Source organism: Acomys minous (assembly GCF_964271855.1).
Source record: "Acomys minous genome assembly, chromosome: 10".
Taxonomy (NCBI): Eukaryota; Metazoa; Chordata; class Mammalia; order Rodentia; family Muridae; genus Acomys; species Acomys minous.
In genome coordinates this window covers 78,422,149-78,449,761 of record NC_140491.1, presented here as the reverse complement: position 1 = coordinate 78,449,761, position 27,613 = coordinate 78,422,149, and the positions used below count along the sequence as shown (strand labels likewise).

The 27,613-nt window shown below is 37.6% G+C and overlaps 1 protein-coding gene across 5 annotated transcripts in view; it reads left to right on the top strand.

Annotated features, from left to right (window-relative positions):
- Positions 1-27,613, top strand: part of LRP1B (LDL receptor related protein 1B) — a 1,938,012-nt gene that overhangs the window by 1,328,099 nt on the left and 582,300 nt on the right. For all 5 annotated transcript variants that reach the window (XM_084800259.1, XM_084800256.1, XM_084800258.1 and 2 more), the window contains 4 exons: positions 76-320; positions 14,382-14,513; positions 17,172-17,399; positions 26,720-26,894. In XM_084800259.1, coding sequence (XP_084656385.1) covers positions 76-320; positions 14,382-14,513; positions 17,172-17,399; positions 26,720-26,894 — 780 coding nt within the window. The remainder of the gene's footprint in view (positions 1-75; positions 321-14,381; positions 14,514-17,171; positions 17,400-26,719; positions 26,895-27,613) is intronic.

The following is a 27,613-nucleotide window of genomic DNA, read 5'->3' as shown; positions in this document are numbered from 1 at the left end:
ACAAAATCACTGATCTCCTCAGTGGCCTTGATAAATCATTGATGATAAATCATTGATGTACTGACCTTTCTCTAGGTCAGATGCTATTTATTCAGCCTTCTATGATGGAACAAACATGATAGAAATCATCCGAGGACACGAGTATTTGTCACATCCCTTTGCTGTGTCTTTGTATGGGAGTGAGGTGTACTGGACAGACTGGAGGACCAACACACTGGCCAAAGCCAACAAGTGGACAGGACAGAATGTCAGTGTGATTCAGAAGACCAGTGCACAGCCATTCGACCTCCAGATATACCATCCCAGCCGACAGCCACAAGGTAGGTACTTAGCCAGCCATTTGGAAACAATTCCACATGAACTCTTTAAGTATGGACTGTAGAAGAAATTATGAATGCTAATTACTTTATGTTTCGGGTAGTGCTAACATTTGCTTAATTAGCTAAAGATTGTCCAAGTCTGCTTTCTAAATTTTCTTCCTTTAGAATAAAGTAATCCTAGAAACTAAAGGTTTTGCACTGTCTTGAAATGTCGAGTCGCTGACATAACAATGACAAGGAAGTGTGGGAATATCTGAGCTCCTTGAATTTGAGACAAGAGAAACACCTTAGCAGGTGGGACTCTCACGGAGAACCCAGGCTCAGTGTCCAGCAATTGAAATTCCGGCTTCAGAGTATCGGATGCATCGTCTGCTGCCCTCACACACTCACGTGAGGAAAGTAATTTTGAACCTATCACCAGAATAAGAAAGACAACACCAAGAACCCAGAGTCAGTCTGTAGTCACTACATGGTCAAGAATGATTCAGGAGAGCTGTGGCTCTCTTACCATGTAGCTCACCTGTTGGCTTAGGAACAGTGATCGTTTGGATTTATCTCAAGACTCACTTTTATCCTAAGATTCATTTTCTTTTCTTAAATATCGTGGTCATTGATGATAATAGCAAGCAGTGTCTCGGCCTGTTACCCTTCTTCCCCAGTCTATGGCCTGTACCTGTGTGATTTTCAGTCTAGTACCACGGTATCTTTGCTATTACTTAAAATATTTTACACATGATTATGAAATTATACTGTCTTACATGTAGATGAAACATGTTTTCTTTTCTCCTTCATAAGTGGTTTTCCCTGTCATTTGCCTTTTTGGTCTTTGGTTCAGATGTGTTAAGCTTAATTCTGAATTAACAATGTACTGTCTTGCTCCGGTGCTGACTAAACCGGTGGTTTCTGTGGCTGAGACACTCCTGTGGCTTCTGTTTGTCCCAGTATTTTGCCTTCATCCTCTCTGAACAATATTTCATCTATGAGATGTGCTGTGTGTACATTTTTTTGTGTCCTCCTACGGCAATCTGAGTGAGTGTAGTTCTCATCACAAGCTTTTTCAATTTGTTGGCCTCAGTTTTCTTATTGTCTATCTTTCTGTGCCTTGGCAATTTCGGCTCACCCTGGCCTGTGCTTCCGAGCCATGCTTGACTGGCTTCACACCATACACAGTCTACCCAGTACTACCACATTAGAGGCAGTTCAGAGCCTAATTGTTTTGCACTTAAAGACACTATTTAGTGATATACTGATTTTAAGTAAACATCAATAAGCAGGAAATCATTATTCTGGCCAGCAAAATGCCGTTGATATAATAAAGATGTGATCTCTAAATACTGTCTTCAACATAAGCATCAGAGCAGAGTGTGCCTAACATGCATCCATGTAATAAAATTAGTTTAATTTTAGTAACTACAAAAATAACGCACAGCTGTACTTTTGTCTGATAGTTGTAGGGATTGTGGTTTTAGGTTTAGAACTATTAAATGAATGACACGAAATGGCTTTGCCTATGTACTCTATTAGATCTCTCCCTTAAAGTGGATCTATGTGGGAACAACAGACATCCACACATCAGTGAGGTGTCTTCAAATTCACGGAATGAGAAGGAATGATACTGTGACAAATTTTCTATACATGGAAAAGGAGAAGTGATCCAGTTGCTTGGTGAAAGCTGTTTTAGCAGGTTTACTTAAATAAAAATGATTTACATGTGACTTCTTTTACTTGCATACAATGTGGAAATTTTGCTGTGTAAATTTAATTTAAGTAGTCTCTCAAGACTTGAAGAAATAGAATTTTTATTTACATCAAGAGAATGTCGCCTTGCTATTTCCCATATGAGATGTAGTTCACTCTGAGTGATCAGAACATGTGGTTCTGACCCCTGCCTCCATTTTCAGGGATCACAGAGCATCTAGTGATCACTCTGCCTGTTCATCTGGGTCAGTGGAACAATATTTTACTGATGGTAGAAGAAGACGCAGTGTTTGGCCACTATTTTGCTATCATCAAAGATGGCATAACAATTACTGGTGACATAGGCTCAGCATTCCCACAGGAAAACAGTAATCCCTCATTTTGATGAACAATCCCATGAAGATCACCATAGGATGATGCATTTGAAAACATGGGGCACATACTGTCTCTTAAAAGAATGAAAAACAGAGTTCCCAAGTTAAAAAAAAATGAGTACTGAAAATACGATGAGTTTTCCAATGTTTCTAAGTAAGAAATCCATACAAACATGGACACTAGTTCCCTTAAAAGCAAGCACTTATTGTTTGTACAGATTTCCTAGTTCTGGTACCAGACTCAAAAGTTTTGAAAACCTATTTGAGACCCTTTTGACTCAATGATATTTCACTGTTATGTGAGAGTAAGAAGATATAAGCCAAAGTTTAGGTGAGCATGTTTGCTCACCTCTATACTATTAGCATTTGAAAGGCCAAGACAGGAGGAATATCAGTTTGGAATCTGTGGGCTAAGTAAGACTTTGTTTAACCACAACCAGCAACAAGATAGAAAGGTTATGAGACAAAATGGAGTAATAGTGAGTATTTTAAGTCTTAACTAATGTATTATGCACGTATTATTGAAAGACTTGTGGTATAACTCAGATAAGAATCAAAGGTTCAAAGACCAAGAGCAATATGGAGACAATGACCTAAATTCTATTCCAATCCAGTGGTTGTCATGTCAAAGAGCATGGATGGATGAGAGAGGAGGAAGGTTGGGCTGACACAGTGAGGAATGGTTTTGGCCTTTCTCCACTTCTTTGTTTTCCTTGGGTCTTTATGGATGTTAGTGTCTCTTGACCTGATGAAGCAGGACCTTTTAGAACTCAGTGTACTGTTTCAAATGCTAATGATTCACAATGCTTACTCAAATATTGATTTTAATGTTAGTGCATTCTGAAACATGCCCCAATATGTTATGTTATCTAGGCAGCCCACATCTAGTCAAGTGGATGCATGAAATTATAAAAATAATTGAGCAAAGTCAAGAGATGGCTCATGTAAAAATGTGCATTGTATAAGATGTAATTTACAAATTAGGATCGGCCTGTAGTACACAGTTTTTAAAAATGTAGTTTAGGGGATAAGCAGGAAAATTTTATTAAAATAATAACCAAGAAGAGTTGAGACTGGAACTAGAGTTTTCAATAAGTTAGTTATAAGTTGAAGTCAAGAAGCTGGATGACATTTCTAAAAAATTTCCCAGAACTTGAGAGGAAAGCAAGGAGGGAATCTTGGAGAACATTGAAACTTTTCCGCAATGTAATTAAGAATGTGCCCAGTCCAAAGCTAGGTGATTAGGGCAGTACACTTACTATTGCACTGATTGCAGATCTTTCTTAAAATAACTTATGATTGTCACAGTATTATACCTCTACATTTTTCAACATCCCCTAATTTCCAGACCTATTCTCTCTTTTTTTTCTCCTTTATTAATTTATTCTTGTTACATCTCAATGGTTATCCCATCTCTTGTATCCTCCCATTCTTCCCTCCCTCCCATTTTCCCCTTATTCCCCTCCCCTATGACAGTTCCTGAGGGGGATTACCTCCCCCTCTATATGCTCATAGGGTATCAAGTCTCTTCTTGGTAACCTGCTGTCCTTCCTCTGAGTGCCACCAGGTCTCCCCCTCCAGGGGACATGGTCAAAGTTGAGGCACCAGAGTACGTGAGAAAGTAATATCCCACTCTCCACTCTACTGTGGAGAGTGTTCTGTCCATTGGCTAGATCTGGGTAGGGGTTTAAGGTTTACCGCCTGTATTGTCCTTGGCTGGTGCCTTAGTTTGAGTGGGACCCCTGTGCCCAAATCTGCCTATCATAATGTTCTACTTGTAGGCTTCTAGGACCCTCTGGATCCTTCTACTTTGCCATTCTCCCATGCTTCTCTCATCTAGAGTCCCACTAGAATGTCCTCCCCTCTGTCGCAGTTTCCTGGTAAGTAAGACCCAGCTATTCCACTCCTTGGAATATACCCAGAAGATACTCCAGCACACAACAAGAAAATTTGCTCAACCATGTTCATAGCAGCCTTATTCATAATAGCCAGAACATGGAAACAACCTAAGTGTCCCTCAATAGAAGAATGGATCAAGAAACTGTGGTACATATACACTATGGAATACTATTCAGCTATTAAAAACAAGGAATTCCCAAAATTTGTGGATAAGTGGATTGAGCTATAAATGATCATAATGAGTGAGTTAACCCAGAAGCACAAAGATTCAAATGGTATATACTCACTTATATCTGCATATTAGCCCAAGGGGCATGTCCCAGACCTATTCTCTTGAAAATATAATTTTGTTTTCTATATAAAACAGGTTAATTATCTGTTGATAAAGGCAGTATTATTTCCCAAGAAATATTTATTTTCAAAGAGTAGATATTATTATTTTGATCTTGAGTTAGTAGAGGTGCCACTACTTTAAATAATATCAATATGGCAAATCCCTCAGAGAAACACATGGAAATACAGAAATAAAATAATGGGGAATATCCTGAGGAATATCCTCATAGATGAAAATCCATCACATTAAGGAAATTTAAAAGCATCCTCCCTATGGCAATGCCATCATCCCCTACTTTCCATGAAGTATTCAAAAGATGGGTTGGACGTGTTGTGAACCTGAGTGAACCGGAATATTTGGAAAATCTTGGTATTATGATAGTCATGTCTCATGTTCTGGAATGAAATGGTACTAATTATTGCCTGATGTGAGTTTTTGTAACTCTTTCAAAGTTTACTGTTCTGCCAATGGTGGAAATTTATATTTATAAACTAAAATTGCCATTAAATAGATTGTTGGATATAATGCTTACAAAGTTCTTAGAACATTTCCTAGCACATAATCTTAAAATAAGCTATTATTTTGAGTTTTGAAAGTTTATCTTTTTATCTTTTGAGTTTATGTTTGTTTAAATTTTTGAGATGGCATATTATTCTGTAGTGAATAGTGCCTTGAGCTCTGAAAGGCTTCTTGGGTGCTGAGATTACAGGAGTGAGCCACCATGCTCAAGTGTTTGAAGAGTTCATTTTTGTTTATAATTTTGGTGCCATTTATCCATTGTGTTCTACAAATGGATGTGCAGGCTGTTTTTAAAAAGCAGCTGGAATATTAAATGCTTACAGCTGGTTCAGGAAAATATTTCTATAGAAAATTTTTTCTTAACATCTTTATAAGAGAAAAACTATTCTTATACATCCACCATTGACAAATTGATTAATTATATTGATTTTTAGAAGAAGGCTAAATGATGCAAAAGCAATGCTTCCTTTCTTCTACAAGAATTTCTGCTCCTGCTAATGTAAGAATGGTTTCAATAAAGTATGTAATTCTAATGTGCTCAGAATTATAGCTGAATTTTGCGAGCTAATGAAACAAAACATTATGTGCAGTGATGGCACATATTATATGTGCATTAGTACCAGTTAGGCAGGCTACCTTTCCTTAAAATGCTATAAAGTAATAATGAATATATTTCTCTGTCAAAATACTAATTGAAATAATTTTAAAAATTTGTAAGCTTTATCTTAAATGAAAGACAAGTCTCTAACAGTTAAGATTCTGCCTTAGTCTGCCTAGCAACCTGTGATGGGCCATTAGGTTTGGCCCTACCCAGGATTGTAAAAGGACAAAACCCACCTACCACTTCTTTTTCTCATATCTTTCTCTCTTTCTTGTTTCTCTTCCCTTCTTCCTCTGTCTCTGTCTCTCTGTCTCTCTCTCTTTCTCTCTCTGTCTTTCTCTGTCTCCCTCTCTCTGTCTCCCTCTCTCTTCCTCCCTCCTTCTCTCTCTCTCTCTCTCTCTCTCTCTCTCTCTCTCTCTCTCTCTTTCTCTCTCTCTCTTTCCCCCCCTCTCCCTCTGTCTTGCTCTCTCTCTCTCTCTGTGGTGCTTCCCTCTTTCTTCCCCTATGCTCATATAATAAACTTACCCATATAATATCTGTGGTGGTACAGATTTCATACTCCTATCTCATATTTCCTTGGTATTTAAAATTTTGGTATTTCAGTAATAATGACTTAACAATTAATCATAACCTTTAAAGTTTAACCTTTTCTACTTTCTAACAGTGATATAAAACTTCTTGCAAAGTAGTTATAAATACTGAAGGTAAAAAATCAGGAACTGTGGGAAATGGATAGTTGTGAGTTAATGCTATTGTGTTATTTGGGCCTTACGCTTAGCTTTAAATCTCAAGTCAGAGAAGAGAAATACAGAAGGTATATTGTTCATGTTACTGCAATGCAGTAAGCATTGCAGGTTTTCAGTCAGTATATATAGCTTGCTATAAGTAAACACAGAGGAATATATGAAATATGTTTTCATATGCAAGTTGACAAATATTCTTCATAAAATTTCTTTGTTTATAATGAGAAATTATAAAAACAAATTCAAGTTATGTATTATAAACATACATAATATGTAAGTGATCACATATAATAAAAATTTTAGAGGAATAGAACCAAAAATAAATAAATGTCCTGTTTCACAAAAACAAAACAAAATAAACAAAGAAAGAAAACAACAAGCCATAAAAACAAAAACAAATATTCTAAGAATATTTCTGACATCATTGCTATTTAGGGGTTAGAAATATCACTTGATATCACTTGTGCTACCTGCAAAATGGAGACATTTCATTATGCTATTAATACAGTCATATGTAGTTTTCAAAGATATATTATATAAGTAACAAAAGACTCTCCTCCACAGAAAGAGAAGCACAAAACCATTACAGACATAGAGGAGAACAATCTGAAATATTTGTAGAGTACTATTAATTCTTCATTTTCATATTTACTCCCTCAAATGCTACTTACATCAATCACATTTTCCTTTCTTCATTCTCACATATACATATTAATATATGTGTATGTGTACATTTTTATATCTTCTGCCCTACATTAGATATTTTTTCATTGTAGTGTTTCTCTCTCTTTCTCATGTTATGAATTAAATTAAAATCTTATACTTATTATCAAAATACTTTTCTAATGAAAATTTTCACAGCTTTTTATTTATATATTTACATACTATTAGTGTGATATTTATTTTATGCAAGATATAAAATCGTTGGCAAGTGCTGGCATAGAAACAGAGTTCTGGATCAATGGAATCTAATTAAAGGCCTAGAAATAAACCCTAACACCTACAGACACTTGATCTTCGACAAAGAAGCCAAAACCATACAAGAGGAAAAAGCACCTTCAACAAATGGTGCTGGTCTAACTGGATGTCTACATGTAGAAAAATGCAAATAGATCCATATTTATCACCCTGCATAAAACTAAAATTCATCTGGATTTAAGACCTCAACATATAATCAGACACTAAATATATAAGAGGAAAAAGCGAGGAAGAGCCACACACTCTTGGCACAGGAGACAACTTCCTGAAAAGAACAATAACAGCCCAGACTCCAAGGTCAACAATTAATAAATGGGACCTCATGAAACTGAAAAGGTTCTGTAAGGCAAATTGCACTGTCAAGAGAACAAAAAGACAGCCCAGAGACTGCAAAAAGATCTTCACCAACCCTACATCTGACAGAGGACTAATATCCAAAATATATAAAGAACTCAAGAAATTGAACACCACCAAAACAAATAACCCAATTTAAAAATGAGCTACAGCACTAAACAAGAGAATTCTCAAGAGAGGAATATCAAATACCTTAGAAACACTTAAAGAAATTCAAAACAACTCTGGGAAGCCAGGTGTAGTGAAGCCTGCCTGCAATCCCAGCACTGAGGAGGCAGAGGCAGGTAGACTGATGTGAGTTCAAGACTTGCCTGGTCTACAAAGTGAGTTCCAGTACAGCCAGGGCTGTTATACAGAGAAATGCTGTCTCAAAAACAAACAAGCAAACAAACAAGCAAACAAACAAAAACCAAACCCCCAAACAAAAACCAAACAACCAACCAAACAACAACGAACAACTCTGGGATTCCATCTTATAACCCTCAGAATAGCTAAGATCAAAAAATCAAATGACAGAAGACAGTGGTGAGAATGTGGAGAAAGGGGAAGATTTTTCCACTGCTGGTGGGAGTGCAAACTTGTGCAACCACTTTCAAAATCAACCTGGCTCTTCCTCAGAAAACTGGGAATGGTGCTACCTCAAGACCCGGCCATACCACTCCTGGGTATAAACCCTAAAGTTGTTCCACCATAGAAGGACATTTGCTCAACTATGTTCATAGCAACTTTATTTGTAATAGCCAGAATCAGGAAACAACCTTAGATGTCCCTCATTGAAGAATGAATAAAGAAATTGTGGTACATTTACATAATGGAATACTACTCAGCTATTAAAAACAAAGAAATCCTGAGATTTGCAAACAAATGGATGGAAATAGAAAAGATCATCCTGAGTGAGGTAACCAAGACAAAAGGAAATGACTGGTATATACTCATTTATAAGCAGATATTAGCCACGTAATGCATAATAACCACACTACAATCCACAGACTTAAGAAGCTAAATAACATGGAGGACCCTAGGTAGGATGCTTAATTCTCTTTCAAAAGGGAAACTAGAATAAACACTAGAAATGTTTAAAAAGGGAGACAGGAGTGGAGCTTACCATATATGTCCTCTGAAAGACTCCTCCCAGAAGGGGAATCCAAGCAGATGATGAGACTCACAGCTAAACTGTGGGGCAGAGCCCTGGGAGACAAATGGAAGAGATGGTGGGGGCCGTGTGTTAGAAGGACCTGAAGAGGACAGGATCTCCACAAGGAGAACAACAGAGCCAACAAATCTGGGCCCAGGGGAACCTACAAAAACTGATGCACCAACTAAGGACCGTGCATGGAGAGGACCCAGAAATCCTGCTCAGATGTAGTCCATAGGCAGCACAGTCTCCATGTGAGCCCCATAATATGTGGTTTAGGGGCTGCCTTTGACATGGACCATGTTGCTCATTCATTGATCACTTCCCCCTGGAAGGGTGGCAATGCCAAGTCGCAGAGGGAGAGGATTCAGACAGCCCTGATGAGATTTGATAGGTTGGGGTCAGATGGTAGGGGAGAAGGGCTCTCCCTTTCTGAGGACTAGGACAAGGCAGGGAGGGGGGAAAAAGGAGTGAGGATGGGACCAGGAGGAGATGAGAGAAGGAGTTAAAATTAGGATGTAAAGTGAATAAATTAAAAATAATAAAAGCAAATAAAAATGAAATTAAACTGCAAGAAATTTAAGATCCATTTCACTTCATAAAGACTAGAAGCTTGCTGGTAGTTCTGACATAATCCACCTGTGAAAGGTTAATATATTTCTAAGATACATTTTACCTATTACATGTTTATGGTCTTCCTTTTAAGAGAACTATGTACAAGTAACTAAAAAGGTATTTGTGATTTTAATAAATCATTGCTGTAGTACATGGATTTCTGGGCTATCAAATGTGACTTTTTAGGGTTTTTATTTCATAAAAATTGAACACAGTATAAAATTTCATGCAAGGTAGTAGAAACATCTGTTGCATGTGTTGATCAAATCAAGTGAGACTAAAACAAGATTAAAGGAGCACATGCATGCATTTGTCATGTCTGTTTGGCTGAGCATCTGTTTCAGCTGTAGAATGCCAGCTCAGGATGTACAAGGCCTTAAGTTTGAGGTGAGGAAGAATAAATAAATGATATGCTTCCTTAATTTTTTCAGTATCATGTGTAAAAGTTGACATTTCCTAAATATTATTAAAATTAGATAAATTATTTTATATTGACAATTATTTTGTGCCTATATTTATTAATATTATGTTCTTTACTGACTATCAAAAGGAATAAAAAATTATTCCTATCATTGAATCAAAACCAATCTGTATGCTTTGAACTTTTTCAAACCTACTGTATTTGTGGTTCTTTAATGCTTATACTTCACCTCCATTCCACTACCCTAGATAGGAGAGAAAAGAAGTTAATCATTGGGACAGGAGAAATAAACATTTCCAGACTCAATTCCTTGGAGAGATTCCACTATTCTTTGTCAGGATTCCAGCAGACTCATTAAACAGCCAATCAGCAATTCAGCAAAGGTGACTGCAACCACAACAGCCTGATTGTGGAGCACCAGCCTAAACCCCAAACCTCGAAGCATTCTCTGGAGGTTTCGTTATAGGAACATCTCCCAATGGAGGGATGATCAGCCAAATGATAGGCAGTGATGCCAAAGCCAAAAAGTCAAGCCTCTGGTTTTGGGCATATATATATATATATATATATATATATATATATATATATATATATATATATATATATATATATATATACTTTCTTGCTATAATAGAGTATTCTGCACACATAAGACTGTAGGCTCAATCCCACCCAGTACAATAGCAAATAAAGAAAGAAATCTACAGAATGTTGTTCACATGGAATTCCCTAAGATCAATTTAAAGTACAATAAGAAATAAATTCAAAGCATGATGATCAAACAGAAGATATTAGGCTCAATTTTTAGTACAATAACAAATATATAAACTCATGGAGAGGGGTGGAGAAAGATAGATCTCTGTGAGTTTGAGGCCATCTTAGTCTACATAGTGAGATTGAGGACAGCCAGAGCTATATCATGGGACTCTGTCAGGAAAAGAACAAACAACCCATCCTTTAAAAAAAAAAAAAAAAGGGATACGAAAAAAGAAAAGAAGCACAACTTTAAAAAGCCCAAAGGCAGGCACTAAATAATAATATGAAGCATTAAAAAAGAAAAATGTTTAAATGTTCCGTTGTTTAGAAGACTGATGACTCTGTATTAAATAACAAAGTTTGACATAATAAAATAAAGAACAGAAGGGCGACCTGGAGGCACCTGTGGCCAGTTACAGGAGTCACAAGGGAAGTATCTTACTGAAAATGTGTGAGGGAACGATGAGAATCCATGCAAATGTCAAGCCTGTCAGGTCTGTCCTTAGAAAGAGAGCCAAGGGTGGTGAGTCAAGACTAGAAGAGATTACCAAAGTCACTGCAGCCAAACATGGAGGAGATGGAGCGAATCTGCACTGGGCGTGGGCACAGCATCATAAAGAGATGACCTAGCATTGAAGATTGAACATCATGCTCCTTGGTGCAACAACATTGTCTTCTCACCCTTATTTCCCAGCTGCTCTGTGTTTGGAACAACCAAGAGCTTAGTCAGTAAACTGTGTAAATGACGAGAGATGCCACAGGTATCTCTAAGGCTCTTTGTCTGACCATGTGGGATTTAGCAAAAGGACCTCTCAGTACTTGTTATACTCCATTGTGGTCAGCCTTTTCTGTCTTGTGGATATAAAGAAACCATGTTGGAGGGGTCCCAACCTCTGTATTGATAATAGATTTTGTAATTGTATTTAGCAGAAAACAGTTGTTTATTTTCTATCAAAGGTTGACAAAACATTCCTAAATGAGAAATATTTGAAGTTTTGTGGAACAAGAAACCTCTGATAAAATCAATTAACACTTTTTTGCAGTACCAAGGAGCCATAAATAATATGTAATTAATGCATATGTAAATATGTAATTAATGAACTAGAAGAAATGTTACAAACACTGTCAGTAGACTGGACTTCCTTCTGGATAACCATCTGTTAATCCTCACCTTATGTTACTAAAGGAGTATTATGAACCTAGTTCCTCAACTGAGGCATTAGAATAAGATACACATGCTCAGATGTTTACTAGGAAAAATTTTTTTAAGATTTTGCAATATTATTTCAAAGTGAAATGAGATTCAAATGAAAGGCAAGATTTCTTTGTGGATTTTCCAAGCTGTGAATACACAAAATATTGTGAATTATACATTATAGCCTTACCATTAATATAGATATTGGGCTATAAAATCAGTGTGAGTTTTATTCTATGTACATAGAATTTTAATATGTTTGATTTTTTTTCAAATGAGTTTATAACTGTAGCATGCTGAGAAAGAGTGAAAAGTATTCTGGACTAAAATTTTAAAAATAGAATGAAATTAAGTACCTATTATAGGACTGTTAAGAAATCTGCTGTTAATTGTTATAAGAGGGGCTATTTTTCTTTTCAACATAATCTTTAAAACCCACTATTTTCCTTTGTTTGCATCATATTTGTTCATTCTTTTCCTATTTCTCTTTTTCTTATTCCTGTTTCTTCATGTATGAGGAATTTTGAGTTTTTCCTTTCTGCTTGCAGCCACTGGGAGCCCTGGCTCTGAGTGGGGGTTGGGGTGTAGAAGACTCACTTTGCTTCTTCCTTTAGAACCCCCTCTTCTGCAGCACCACCTCCATCTGTCACATCTGCAGGCCTGCTTGCTTCTCTACCTCTAACAATCTCTTTGGGACTCAGATTAATGCAAATTAAGTTTAGGGTGTGACCTTTGGTGCTGGAGAGGCTAACCAGAAGCAGTCTCCAGGCCCATAGTTTCTCTCCTTTTCTACCAATGCCCTTTGTTATTGGATTCTTGTTAGCAGATGGTTTGATTCAGAAACTTTTTCAATTTAAAAGAAATTATTTATTTTTAACAAAAACAGAGGAAAGTCATGCTCTGCTTTTATTGTCTTTATGTGAAAAATAGGGTAAACTGCCAAATACACACCGAGTATAAAGCTAATTTCTCCCATCTGCTCTATATTGATTATGTAGTCTCATGTTTTCATCTTTATGCTTGAAGATCTTATAGCACTAATGCTAACTACTGGAGGATAGAAAAAAATCAAAAAATTTTATACTCCCTCCTAGTTCACAGTTGAAACCAGCATGACCAACACAACAAGAGAATATAAACTCATTTGAATCAATTTTATTTATAAGAGATGCTACAAACCTGTGCATTTTTATCTCCGTTTGATGAAAGATACTGGTTGATAGACATGATAGAAAACTATGAGCAGAGCATTAGGTGAGGGTACTGTGATGCTGGCCTGTTTGCATTCTTGTGCCAAGATAAAGATGCCCATTTCCCCTGGAGATTTAAAGATACCTCTCACAGGACCTCCATAGGACTGGCTGTAGAGAAAAAATCAGCAGGGTTTGTGACCTACCTCAGGAAAGAAGTGTGCAGAGAAGGTCAGTGAGACCTCTCTGCGTCATCCCCTTTTTCAATATCCCACTGCAGACAGTTTAAACCGTATGTCTTGGACTCTATCTACCCAGCGCAGTAAGTCCACCTGCTCAATATGTACTACTCATTAGCTGAAAGCTAAAGCCTTACCAGTGAGGTCAGAAGTCACAACTCTTTCTGCCTTTGATTTAGTAGTCTAGATCTAAAGTCATTGTTCCATTAGAATGAATAAATAAATAATATTAATGATAAATATAAGATCAAAGATAATGGCTATTGAGCAATTGAAATAAGCATCTATGGTGCAAGAGAGATATCCCAACAGGTAATATCTCTTCACACAGAGCCTGATCTACATTTGATCCACAGGCCCTACGTGGTAGAATGAGCAAACCATTTTCTGCATGTTGTTTACTGATTTCCACACCCATGCCATGGCTTGCCAACAACGTGTACACACATACACACACACACACACACACACACCCCACAAATAAATATGAAATGAAAATCTCACCCCAAGTCATGATACAGATACTGGGAAAGTAACTCCATGCTAGCTGCTCTGCCTAGATGTTTGTGTACTGAAGAGAAGGCCAGAGAGAGAAAGGGACGATGTCCACTATAGCAGTCCAGTCATATTTGCTACAGCAGAGTGGTATGCTCAGGCCAGCAGGCAAGGTTAAGAGCATGAGACATCGGTCAGAACTCTCAAATTTATGACAAAATCTTCCTGCGCTTGGCTCATGCTAATACAGCAACGACTCCTCATAAATTCTCTACCTAATTCTTAAAATATCTTTGCATCTGTAATAACAGGGAAAGTGAAGACAGTTCTCTTAGCTGTGAACTTTAGGGGCTGGAAGATTTTTAGTGGTACAAGGGCTGCGCACACCCGCTCGCCCTTCTCATAGTCATCCTGTAGGCTTCCTGAGGAAAGCTTTCCTTTGACTCATCGAGTCAAACCCAGAGGGTTCCTGCCATACTCCTTTTTCACTGTTGCTGTTTCACTGTCCTTGGCAGCTCCAAATCCTTGTGCGGCCAATGGAGGGAGAGGCCCCTGCTCTCACCTGTGTCTCATCAGTCATAACCGGAGTGCAGCCTGTGCGTGCCCGCACCTGATGAAGCTCTCCTCTGACAAGAAGACCTGCTACGGTGAGTTTCCCAGAGTTCCTAGCCAAATCAGAATGGAACTCAAGCAGATTCTGCAGGCATTTAGATTATTTTACTCAGAGTGAAGTGGAAGAGGTTTTTTTTAACTGTTTTTTAAGAATATGTTAGCTGTAAGGACTCAGCTACTTCTGGGAAGCTGACAATCCTTTAAGATACGATATGTTATATTTGCTGTTCGTCATCCTATTTATTTTTCCCTGCCACTTTTTAGTTGGCTCATTAGCAAAATTTATCTCTGCAGAACAGATGAGTGAGTATAAGTGCACTGCCAGGAAGTGATGACTTAGGTAACCTGCGTAGTGGGAGGTACCTACCAGCTTTCATCTCCTGATCATTTACCAAGGGATTGTTAACGAGAAGGGAAAAATGAAAAAAACATAACAAAATTGTATAGCTCAGTAAGATTTGTTTTAATGAAAAACAAAAATACTTAAACTAAATAACTTGTATTAATGAAAATAAATATTTTGTTAATATATTTGTGCTAAAATAGTTACTTATTCTGTAGGGCAGAAAATAGAATCATTTATCAGAAGTTAAATTCTGAGTCTAGTACTAGTGTGCCACTATTGCAGGTGAAGGTCAGAGTGCTCTGATCCAGATTGTTGTTTATGTTAATTAATAACTTATAGAGGTACACAGAAGGCCATCAAGCAATAATTGTTAAGAAAAGAGGTACTGGAGAATACAAACGTTATGAGTGGGGATCTGAAAGTTCTCCCAAAGCAGTGGGCCATGCTATGGACATTGGGGTTTCTTTCTTGGGTTCAGGGATGTAGATGGGAGGGGAAATTCCACTCTTTTACCATAATAAAGCCATGTAACAAGTTCTATATCCACAGCATGGGCACAAGCATATTACAGACTTGAAGAGGCATAGCATTCACTGCTCATACTTTCCATTAATATTGCCTTTAACAGGTACAGCGCCACAGAGGAATGACAGAACACTCGTTACCTAGTAGAAAGTATAGGGACTAGAGTGTGCCAGTGACTGTACAGATAACTGCAGAGAATCCAGAAGTTGCTTTTTCTGGTAGTCTGTATCATTGTATATGAAGAAGAGAATGGTACAAGATACTTTTCTGTGAAGCCTGATGCCAATTAATGCCTTTCTCAAAATAAAAATAACACAATGACAACGAAAATAATAGAACTATAACTATTATCTCACAAACAGTACAAGGAGACCACCTGAACGCTTCCCAACGCTAGGATAGCAAATTCACAAAAGTTTACAATATAAACTGGAGACTAACTGAGCACTAATTTTGACAAGGAATATATAAATTGACTTTAAAAATAATAATGCCTAATTTTGTTTCATTCAGTGCCTGGTTTAGGAAAATATATTCTTAGGTGCTTTAAAAACCATTTAGTATCCATTCATTCGTCTACTGATGGACACTTAGGCTGTTTCTTCGTTTTGGCTATTATGAATAAGGCTGCTATGAAAACATGGTTGAGCAAATGTTCTTGTTGTGTGCTGGAGCATCTTCTGGGTATAGTCCAAGGAGTGGAATAGCTGGGTCTTGAGGAAGCCTTATTCCCAAAGTGGCTGCACTAGAGCATATACAGGGAGAGGAGGTCCCCCTCAGTCACAGTCATAGGGGAGGGGAGTAAGGGGCAAATGGGAGGGAGGGAGGAATGGGAGGATACAAGGGATGGGATAAAAATTGAGATGTAATATGAATAAATTAATAAAATATATTTTAAAAATCATTTAGCAAAATGCAGTATTATTTTAACTATATACTGATATAAAATATAGTTTTTGAAAACATATATCCAGCATGTTCTTGTTTTGTTTGTCTTCTGTTGGTATTTTTTTTCTGAGATAGGTTCTAACTATGTAGCAGTGACTAGCCTGAAACTTAGAGATCTGCTTGCATCTCTAGACCTGGCTTTAGTTAGTAATGTTTTGGTATGCTGAGGTAAATTTAGATACTGAGGCTTGCCTGACATTTCAAACTAAATAATGTTACTTAAATATTTTTAAACATGTTTTACATGTTTGTTTTTGAGTACCTTTAAGATCTATGCATTTTCCCTCAGTTTCCTTTAATTTTTTGTAAGTCATTAAAATTTACTGTTTCAGAATTTCCAGACTGTCCTACACTTGAAAATAAATAATATGTGAAAGTCAGACCCCACTCTCCACTCAACTGTGGAGAATGTCCTGTCCATTGGCTAGATCTGGGTAGGGGTTTTAAGTTTACGGCCTGTATTGTCCTTGGCTGGTGCCATAGTTTGAGCGGGACCCCTGGGCCCAAATCTGTGTATCATAATGTTCTTCTTGTAGGTTTCTAGGATCCTCTGGATCCTTCAACTTTGCCATTCTCTCCTGAATGGGGAGACCTGGTGGCACTCAGAGGAAGGATAGCAGGCTACCAAGAAGAGACTTGATACCCTATGAGCATATACAGGAGGAGGAAGTCCCCCTCAGTCACAGTCATAGGGGAGGGGAGTAAGGGGAAAATGGGAGGGAGGGAGGATACAAGGGAGGGGATAACCATTGAGATGTAATAAGAATAAATTAATAAAATAAAATTAAAAAGTAGAAAAGAAAATTTATCATAAATACCCTAAAAAAGAAAATAAATAATATAAGAAAATGATCACTTGAATTTCTTCTTCTAGAAATGAAAAAATTTCTTCTTTACGCAAGACGTTCTGAGATCCGAGGGGTGGACATTGATGATCCATATGTGAACTTCATCACAGCGTTTACTGTCCCAGATATTGATGATGTTGCTGTAATAGACTTCGATGCCTCTGAAGAACGTTTGTACTGGACAGACATCAAAACACAAACCATAACACGGGCTTTCATTAATGGAACAGGACTAGAAACAGTTATTTCAAGAGGTAAAAGAATTGTATGACCCTATCAGTGTTTGCTATTCCATTTGTGGTAAACACTATATTTTACACTTTTCCTGCACTGTCCAACTCAATTGAAAGTTGAAATTGGTTATTCAAAGAACCAACAGTGTACTCCATCTCTGCAAATGTTGAATGCCATAATTAAATCAAACAGCAGTTTGATAACCAAAAATTTAGTTCCATTCATATGAAAAATCCCAGTGCTAATTAAAATGTTTAAATGTTTAAACATATTGAAAAAGCTCTTTTGCTGCCACACAGCACTACTCACATGGCGACAGCACAGGGTTCAGCAAGGTTTGACCCAGTCTTCTGAATTCACCTGCATGTCTGACCTCTTTTTAAGCATATTTCACAGGGAAATATTCCAGAAGCTTTTTTTTTCATAAGTTCTCAGCAGGTCACATGAATTAACTAAATAAAAATGAGGACCTGTAAGATGGCTCTCTGGGTAAAGGACTTAGGAAACAAACCTGATGACCTTAGTTTAATTCCCAAAACCCAAATGTAGTGATGGGCATAATCTACACCTAAGGTTATCCTCTGACTTCTGTGTGCATGCTGTAACATGCATCTTCTCACATACACAGGCATGCCAATATACCCACATATTAATCATATTTCTAAACTATAAAACCTAGATGGAATTAAGTATATATATGAATGCAATGAGTAGACTCTGAATAATTAGCATTGAGTTAATGGACTATTTGCTTGTATGTTGACTGTTTTTATTGTGTGTCAGACACTAGCTCAGTGGATGAGTCTCCACAGAACACTGGACTGAAAACCAGACCAGATCTGCTTTTCCTGAAATTGATGGCCCTCCCTGCACTTAATACAGGCATTTCAAAGGGACAACAAACAAACACAGGACCAAATAGAATTAGCCCAGAATTCTATCAGGCTTTTAAATAAAAGTTAATGTAAATACTTCTCAAATGATTCTCCAAAATAGAAACAGAAGGAACATTGCCCAATTCATTTTAAGAGGCCAAAGTTACTCTGATACCCAAATAACACTGAGTTTATAATCATAGATATTTGGTCCACAACACTGGAAGGAAACAGTCTTGTGCTAGAGTTCTTGGGATGTCCTGGAGAGCCACTGGTCTTCAGTCTATTGTAGAATCCTGAAGAAGTCTGTTTCAGTAACATGGAAGAAGTGCGTCTAGAGTGGGGTTGAGCTTGTCAGTAAGATTGAGGAAAAGCAGACAAAAAACAAAAACTTCCTTCTTCCATGATCTTTTATATAGTCCACCACCAGAAGGTGTGGCCCAGATTAAAGCGGATCTTCCTACCTCAAAATATCCAATCAAAATAAAATCCTTCACAGGCCTGCCCAGCTACTAAAGTTTTAGTTGATTACAGGTATAGTCATGTTAACAACCAAGATTAGCTATCACAAAATCAAATGTAATTTTCCTCTAAAAGAAAAAAAAAAAAGCCATACAATTCTTGGAAAAAGCGTGGTACCAAATAGCTTTACTATCCGGTCCCAAGAATGCTTTTACTTGAGCCTCTGCTGGGACTTGTCATTCCTGTTGTCAGGTTTATGGATTAGCTATGATAAGTGACCTTACATTAGTGTGACACAACACTGTCTCACTTAATCTCTGCATATCTATTATTATGAATAATTTTCATCTTACAGATGAGAAAACTCAAGGTCATAGGAACTGAGCTGTTGCCTCAAAGGCACAGTGAGACACTGGCAACAAGCTTACCCTCTGGACCACATTATTAGTGCTCCTGCATCCTTCATTACATGGCAATAAGACATTTTGGGATCTTATTGCTAGTTACTGGAGAGTAATTTCATCAGCTGGAAGTACTATCTTTTTAAAATAGCTCCAGAGCTAAATTGGCATTCCCAAGTGAGGACTCTTTTCACAACCATATGCCTCTGAAAATTTTAAGACACTGCTGGTAGCTAACACAATAAAGAATATTACAAAACATGAATGTACCTTTAAATTCCTAAGGAAAGAAAGGATAACAGAGTTGATTTCTCTGCCTAGTTTTTGTCAACTTAACATAAAACAAAGCTACCTGGGAAGGAGAAGCCTCAACTGAGGAGTTGTGTCGTTCACACTGGCCTATGAACAAGTCCCTTGAGCATTATTATTATTATTATTATTATTATTATTATTATTATTATTATTATTATTAATGATTTATGTGCAACAACCCATCTGAATATGAGCAGTGCCATCCTTGAGTGGATGGTCCCAGGTGATATACAAAAGTGGGCAGATCAAGCTATGAGGAATAAGGCTGTAAGCGGTGTTCCTTCATTGGCTCTGCCTTGTGATCCTGCCATGAATTCCCTCTAAGGTGAAATAAACCCTTTCTCCTTGGATTTCTTTTGGTCAAAGTTTTAACCACAGCAAGAGAGAAGCATAATAGAACATGTTCTTCTCTAATTGTTTATTTTTAAAGTCTATCCCTCTAATGATGTACTTACTTTAAAGCTCATGTTGCTTTCTGCAAGTCTCCCACTATTAATATGTGGTGTTAGATGTGTGATTTAAGCTTTAGTAACACTTCTTATATGAATGCTTGTGCTCCTGCATTTGGGGCATAGATGATCAGAACTGAGACATCTTCTTGGTGTAGTTTTGCTTTGATAAGTGTGAAATGTCCTTCTCCATCTCTTTTGATTAGTTTTGGTGAAAGTCTATTTTATTAGATACTGGAATGCCTACTCCAGCTTGTTTCTTGAGTCCATTTGCTTGGAATACCTTTTTCTAGCCCTTTCCTCTGAGGCAATGTTATTATTGCTGAAGTGTCATTCCTGTATTCAGAAGAATGACAGGTCCTGTTTTCTCATCCATTCTGTTAGCCTGTGTCTTTTTACTGGGGAATTGAGGCCATTGATGTTGAGATATATTAATGACCAGTGGTAATTTGTTCCTGTTTATTTCCAGCAGCATCATTCCTTTTATTTCCTTCACTTTCTTTTCTTAATTTTACAATTTTTATTAAATATTTTACATATACATTTATATTACTATACATAATACAATAAACTACCTATAGCAAGAAGAACCATGAAACATTTTGAATGTAAATCAATATCTATCATATCTTGTCATTATCAACTTAAAACATCTATCTAGACCTAAAAATATCTTAACCCCTAAACAAGTAAGCTTAATTATAAAACTAAACTATCTGGTCATCAGCCCCATCAGAGACTTGAGAAGGAATAAAATTGATTACCTGAGTATACAGGGAGTGCAAGTCAGCAACTTCCCAAATGAAAAGATGACAGATAGTTTGCTGCCTGAACATCCAGCCAAAGTTGTGTATAATGTTGGAGCATCCTCTTCAGTCTTCTTCAGCCTTCTGGCCTAGTAAATCTGACAGATAATATTTGTGAGGCAGGAACTATTGAGGATTTGCTCACCCTGTCTTGGCTGAGTTCGGCCATCTACTGCCTGTATCCAAGCTTGCTTATTTTTAAGCAGAATTCTCTTTGTGATAGAAATGAGCAGATTTTGCCCCATGGTTTGTTTACAACAGTTGAAGCCATCTCGATAAGGAGGTTCTTTGATGCTCATCATCTTCTTTGAGGTAAGCTGGGTGTTGCCAGGAGTTAACCTGTCTCGTTGTAAATGTATCTTTGAAATAATAAAAACATCTTTAAATGCCGTATTTTGTATGTCTCTGAGGTTTTTGAAGACCTTCTCTTACTATTTTACCTTATCAGTTCCTGGTTTTTTTTTTTTTTTTTTTAATGTTGATGGTGGTGTTTCCTTTCTTTGTTTTTGTTGATATTGTGTTATTTATTTCCTTTGTTTTCCTGGGAAAAGTTAGCCTCTTTGGGTTGCAGTTTTCCTTTTAATGTCTTCTATTGGGATGGATTTTTAGTTAGGTCCTGTTTACGCTTGGTTTTGTAGTGGAATATCTTTTTTTCTTCATCTTTGGTGGTTGAAAGTTTTGTTGGATATAGTAGTCTGGGTTGGCATCCTTGGTCTCTTATTGTCTGCATGACACCTATCTAGACCCTTCTGGCTTTCATAGTGTCTGTTGAAAAGTCAGGTGTAATTATGATGAGTTCGCCTTTATATATGACTTGGACCTTTCCTCTTGGAGATTTTAAGGTTTCGTCTTTTCATAGTGCTCCAGCTTTCTTAGATGTTCTGTGTCAGGAGCTTTTTAGTTTTAACATTTTCTTTAACTGCTGTATCCATATCTTCAATCACATCTTCTATCCCTGAGACTCTGTTTTCCATCTCATGTATCCTGTTGCTGATGCTTGTATCTGTAGATCCTGTCCTCTTCTCTAGGTTTTCTTATTTCCATGCTTGGCTCAGAGTGTGTTTTCTTCATAGCTTCTCTCTCTATTTTTAGGCCTTGAATGCTTTTGTTCATCTCCTGCCTGAATACAGTTTCTTGTCTTTCACTAATTTATTTAAGTGATTTGTTAGACTCTTTCTTGTCTTTCTTTGTGTATTCCTGTTCTAGTTTGAGGGATTTATTTCCTCCTTTAAGAACTTGCTCATTTTCACGACCTCAGATTTGAAATCTGTCTCTTGTGCATTGGGTGTGATAGTATCTCCAGGGTTTCATCCGGTAGTGAGGCTGCTGGTTTCTGGTGGTATCAAATGGCCTTGGGAATTGTTGCTGGAGTTCTTATGCTGACCTATGCCCATAGTGATGTCTCTGGTGTTAGCAGGTTTGGTAGTCTCTGATGGTTAGAGAGTTTAGGGGTAGGTATCGACAACGGTGCTTCATTCTTGCACCCTACTCACTTCCACTGAGTTCAATGTCTCTGTAGGCTCCCTCTTTGTGACCCAGGTATATCAGACAGCTGGGGAACAGGTGGAAAGACATTCTAGTGCAGACCTGCTCCAGTGGGCAAACTTGCCTCAGAAGGCAGAGGACAACTGGCAATGTTTGTGGTGTTGTAGCCTATAGCTTTCTCTGCACCCCCAAGGTCAGAAGTTTGGTGTCTGCCAGGCATGAGGCTAGTCCTGAGAGTCCTTGCCTGTGTTTACCTAGAAATTTTCTATAGATTGGCTGGGTGACATGAGGTCAGATCCACTTGTGTTCTAGGCTGTGTGGTATCCTCTGGGTTGGAATCCCTAGATGCTGGTGGTTTTTTTGTTTGTTTGTTTGTTTGTTTATTTTTTAAGCCCACAGCTTTCACTGAGCCTATGATGTCAGAAGCTATATGCCCACCAGGCATGTGGCTAGTCCTTGGAGCCTATGCTTGAGCCTGCAAGGACCCAGAGACATTTCTGTGAATTTGTCAGGTAGCCAGAGTCCAGACCCACCTGTGCTCTATAGAGTTTGGACCCTTGTATCCTGGGCATCACCAGCACTGGTGTTTTATAGTTCGCCATTTATTTCTTAGGTCACTGTACAGTCACTGCTGTCCTGCTGATCAAACAAGGTGTGTGCTCAGAGCTGCCATCTTGGTGGTTCCAACATCCCCTTACTGTCTTTTTACAATTGTCATATATATTAACATATTTTGTATTAAAATATATCATATATTTTAATCATATTCTTTCCCCTCTTCAAAATCCTCTCATGCCCCACCCCTCCAACTTCATGATAATTATTGTTCTTCTTGGTTTGAGGAAATGTCGATGAAATTTTCAATGATTTTTTTTTCATTGATGGACGGTTTGTTTGAACACACTTTCAAATTCTTTTGACCATTTTTATATATTAAGAATGAATTTCTATTCAAGTCATGTGTTCATTTTAAAATCACCTTGTTATTGTTGTTAAGTTGTAATTTAAGGTAATTCAGCTAAGTACCAAATTCTAAGTTAAGAACCATCTTCACACAGGTGTGCAAGTAGGAGCCCAGACCCTCTTAGCTTCACCACTGTAATGCTAACCATCACGTTTATGTGGTTGGCCTTTGCATTTGTTCATGTGTCTTTGTAATCATTTCTGCATCTTCTTACAGTATTACTATTTCACATTTGGAGGGTTGCATCTTATTAGTCCAGCTGGAAAAACTGAAATATTACCTCAAAATTCTTCCTTTACCTTTTAAATGCGACCCATTGAAGATGCTGATTAAATATAAAAAATTACTCATTCTGTCTCCCAGACCCAGCTTCTAGCTTCTCTGGTCACTCTGGCTAACTTCTCTCCCCCCCCCCTCTCTCTCTCCTCATTAGGTTAACTGTGTTTAGCTGCTGATTTTGATTATTCTACACATAATATTTGAATATGAACATTTTTATTGCCCTGTTCTTTGGTTCTGTTCACACATTGCACCTGTTTAGAAGTTTTATCAGACTCTTACCTGCTGTCATAATGGATTCCACTTATAGGAATATGAGAGCATTATTTAGAACATTTCTTCCATGAAAGACTAAAATTTGCTCTTGATGTAGGAAAAAATTAGGCTCTTCTAGTCTAGAATCAATTTAACTCTCCCCCTGACATGTGGATTTCTTGTCTATAATCTAGTAGTGTATTGTTCAAGGCACAAACCACATGGGGATATTCAGACATTTTCATATATCTCAAGAAATAAGAGAAAAATATAGATCAAGATGTTATGTTTTTTCAAAAATTATTCTTTTTAAACAGAAGCATTTTCCCACTCATTTATCACTAATGATATATAAAAAATTTCTAGTAATCCTGTGATCATTCAATCTTGGTCTCATACTTGGAGGCTATGTTATACCAAACAGCAAATATCCCACAAAAGTGAAGATTCCCTGTATTGGTTTTGACTTGATGGTTGTCATGTTTCCGAATGCCCATTTGCATACCTTTATAGCTTTAGGTGACATGTACTTCTGTGTGTGTGTGTGTGTGTGTGTGTGTGTGTGTAGCATGCAGATATTTACCTTTCTTCTGATTTTGACATAAATTCTAAACTTAAATCTTGTCAGGCACTAGAGAATTTACTGGTAAGGAAGAACTTTGCAGAATATATCATCTGTATTAGTTCTACAATGTAGGTTTTTCAAAAACAAAGAACAGCTGAACTTTCTGGGAAACTTGCTTTCAGGTAATGGTATGATTTAATTGAAAATAGGTTTTAAGAGTTAAAACATATTGTTTTATGTTTTTATTAAAGAGAAGAAAGATGTACAGTGATTTTTTTACTATTTTATTTATGTTCTTAATAGGTAATTTATAGAGTTCTCTAAAGCAATGAATCATGGGCTTTACATATAGAGGAAAACAGACAAGTTTGATGTCAACTGCCACACTGTTAACCCAAAATGCCATCAGGGGCCCAAAGGATCACAAGGATATGAAGTTCTGATTGAGATTGCCCAAATGTACACTCAGATAAAAGCACCCTCAGACTCTTCAGCTGTGTATTTGAGTTTTGTAGTTAGTTGACATATCCTTAAAATTCTAGATTGCAGATCATGAGTTTACAAAATCACTACAAACATGCATGTTAAATGTATGCTGCACATATCTGAGGAACTATTCAATACACTAGAAATATATATATTTATAATATATACTGAGATTTGCTTTACAATTAAAGAAGGCGATATACTTGATTCAATTAATACATAATTAAAAATACTTGAGCATCAAACAGATCAAAGAAAAATATTTTATCAAACGTGTCTTCTAGTAGAACAGTATTACATCCTCCAAATGATTTTCAAAAAATCCTTTATATTTTTGTGAGTTGCCTTCGGTTAAGATAAGCAAGTATGCGGAAGAAAAATAACTTTGCTTTTTCGAGACAGGGTTTCTATGTGTAGCCTTGACTGTCCTGGACTCACTTTGTAGTCCAGGCTGGCCTCGAACTCACAGTGATCCATCTGCCTCTGCCTCCCGAGTGCTGGGATTAAAGGCGTGCGCCACCACGCCCGGCTCAAAATCTCATTCTTATGGCACGGCTTCTCTGCAGCCAGTGAACATCAGAAGGTGGGACAGAGGAAGTACACACTGGTGAGAAGGAAAGGCTAACTTCAAAGAAGTTCTGTATTGTTTTTGCCTCAAAAACAAGGCATAAACAGGAGATTGTGCAGGGAAGGAAGTCCACATTCAGAATGTAGCAGTTTATTACTGAGAATCAGGAGGGAACCCTACCAAGAGACGAGGCCGAGGGCATGAGACTGGATGTGGTACTGTAGGAGCCACACAGACTGACGAAGTCCTTCCTACCCTTGGACAAATAGTAGTCACATGGCACCCACCACTGTGCTGTATAGCTCCGGCACAGCTACTGGACTCCAGGTCTTGTGCTTTGTTAGCACTTTTTATAAGTCTGGAGTATTCTACTTTCTCATTTAAAAATATCGAGGTTGCTAACTTCCTCTGAACGGGAAGATGGTTTGATTGCTTTGGAGTGAACTAACAGCTGCCTGGACTGGTCAGCACCGCAGCTACCTCCTGCCCGAGAGCCACCTGAATCGTCATTTCCTCCACAGCCACTCGACAGTCTGTTTTCACAGGTCTGGTGTGAGGTTAAGGAACTGATGATTAAAGAGCCCTAAAGGTACCAAATATTAGAAAATGACAAAACACAAAAAAGCAAGTCGAGAATTTGGCTGTCAAATGCCACACATAGGTACTAAATTAGCACTACTATCTTGTACTAAACTCCATAATTTGTAACAGTTCACTTTAGTGTGTTTCTCTTTTCAAAATATCCCACTGTTTAAAACGCATCCCCATGCTTGTTTTTCAACCTGCCCAATTCACTAATCGAAGAAAAGCAGTCCAGACACTCTCTTTAGCGGCACTGGATCCACACTTAATTAGGTTTCAGTCATTTACTGCAGAACCCACATTCGGAGTAATGTTAAAATGATTTTAGTTTTGTTCTCATATTCCATTAAATTCCTGTTAATTCTCTGTGTTGAAAAGTGTTCAAGTCCGCTGGGTTTTAGGGAAGTTGAATTACTTTATTTCACCTAAGTACCAAATCAGCACTTAAAACATCAAACAGGCCATTTGTACGCGGGACACAGTGCTCTCTCCTAACTAGACCTGTGTGCCACCAACTGCAGGAGCTATTACTCTTGTTTAAACCGTGGTCATCCGCCCACAAGACTTCTACCAGTGTCTTTTCCAAGGGTTCACTGGTGAATCATTGACTGTTACTCTAATTTTAATGGTAATTGTTGCTTCAGGTTTCCTCATGCCTCAGCAGTTAGACGTTAATGATTATACGTGCCTTAAGAAGTGTTGATAAGGGAATGAGATTACAATCTTGTACAATTTTAGCTGACAAATTAAAGTGTAAATTAGGTTTTCCTTAGACAGAAGATAACCTACCTGAGGAGCCAGGAGAATGTGAACCCGCAGTCACTCTCCATTTTCTTCATCTTGTTTTACAGATATTCAGAGTATCAGAGGGTTAGCAGTGGACTGGGTTTCACGTAATTTATACTGGATTAGCTCAGAATTTGATGAAACGCAAATTAACGTGGCAAGGCTAGACGGCTCTTTGAAAACCTCAATTATCCATGGGATCGATAAGCCGCAGTGTCTGGCAGCTCACCCAGTGAGAGGGTAAAGTATGATTATTAAGAGGTTTTTTTTTTATCTTTTTGCAACATTTTTGTACTTTAGTTCATATTTTACGTAAAATTAGTGTTTAATTTGAATGATGGGTGTATTGAGGGTAGAGTCAAATGTAAATGTGAGGAGGGAGATTATAAAAGATTCAGAGTCCTGGTTGGAGAACTTTGGTTCTGAAAGGGTATATAATTTATAAACTCTCATTAGTGTATGTTTCTAGGGAATGGGAGCTTAGGCCAAAAAGAGTCGCAGAAGCGAAACAGTTTTATTTTGAGTACTGCTTGGTGATGTTTCCTGACTGTGTGGTCCCTATGAAGTGGCCCTGCTCTCGTCTCTGGTGAATCAAGGCGCCAGTGTGACACCAAAGTGGCACCAGGAGAAAGGATTGAAAGGGATCCTTCTCCTCTACGGCATCTAATTCCTTCTCAGCCAAGAGGATACAGTTTTGATGAAGGCCAAAATGAAAGGGGTGTCCTATAGTCTTGGTCAAGCATCAGGTTTGAGTGTAGAAGGAAAATGACATAGATTTCTTTCAAGGAGAGGTGAAAGCAAAAGCGATGCTTTCTTCCTAGGCAAGTTCACGGAGGCCCAACACGTGTATGCCTTTTGGAAAAAGATTTAATGCTGTGCCTAGAATATTTTCCTTACTTTATTCTTTGATATATGCTTCTTTTCAATAAATGGATCTGTGTGTAATAGTTTAATTCATA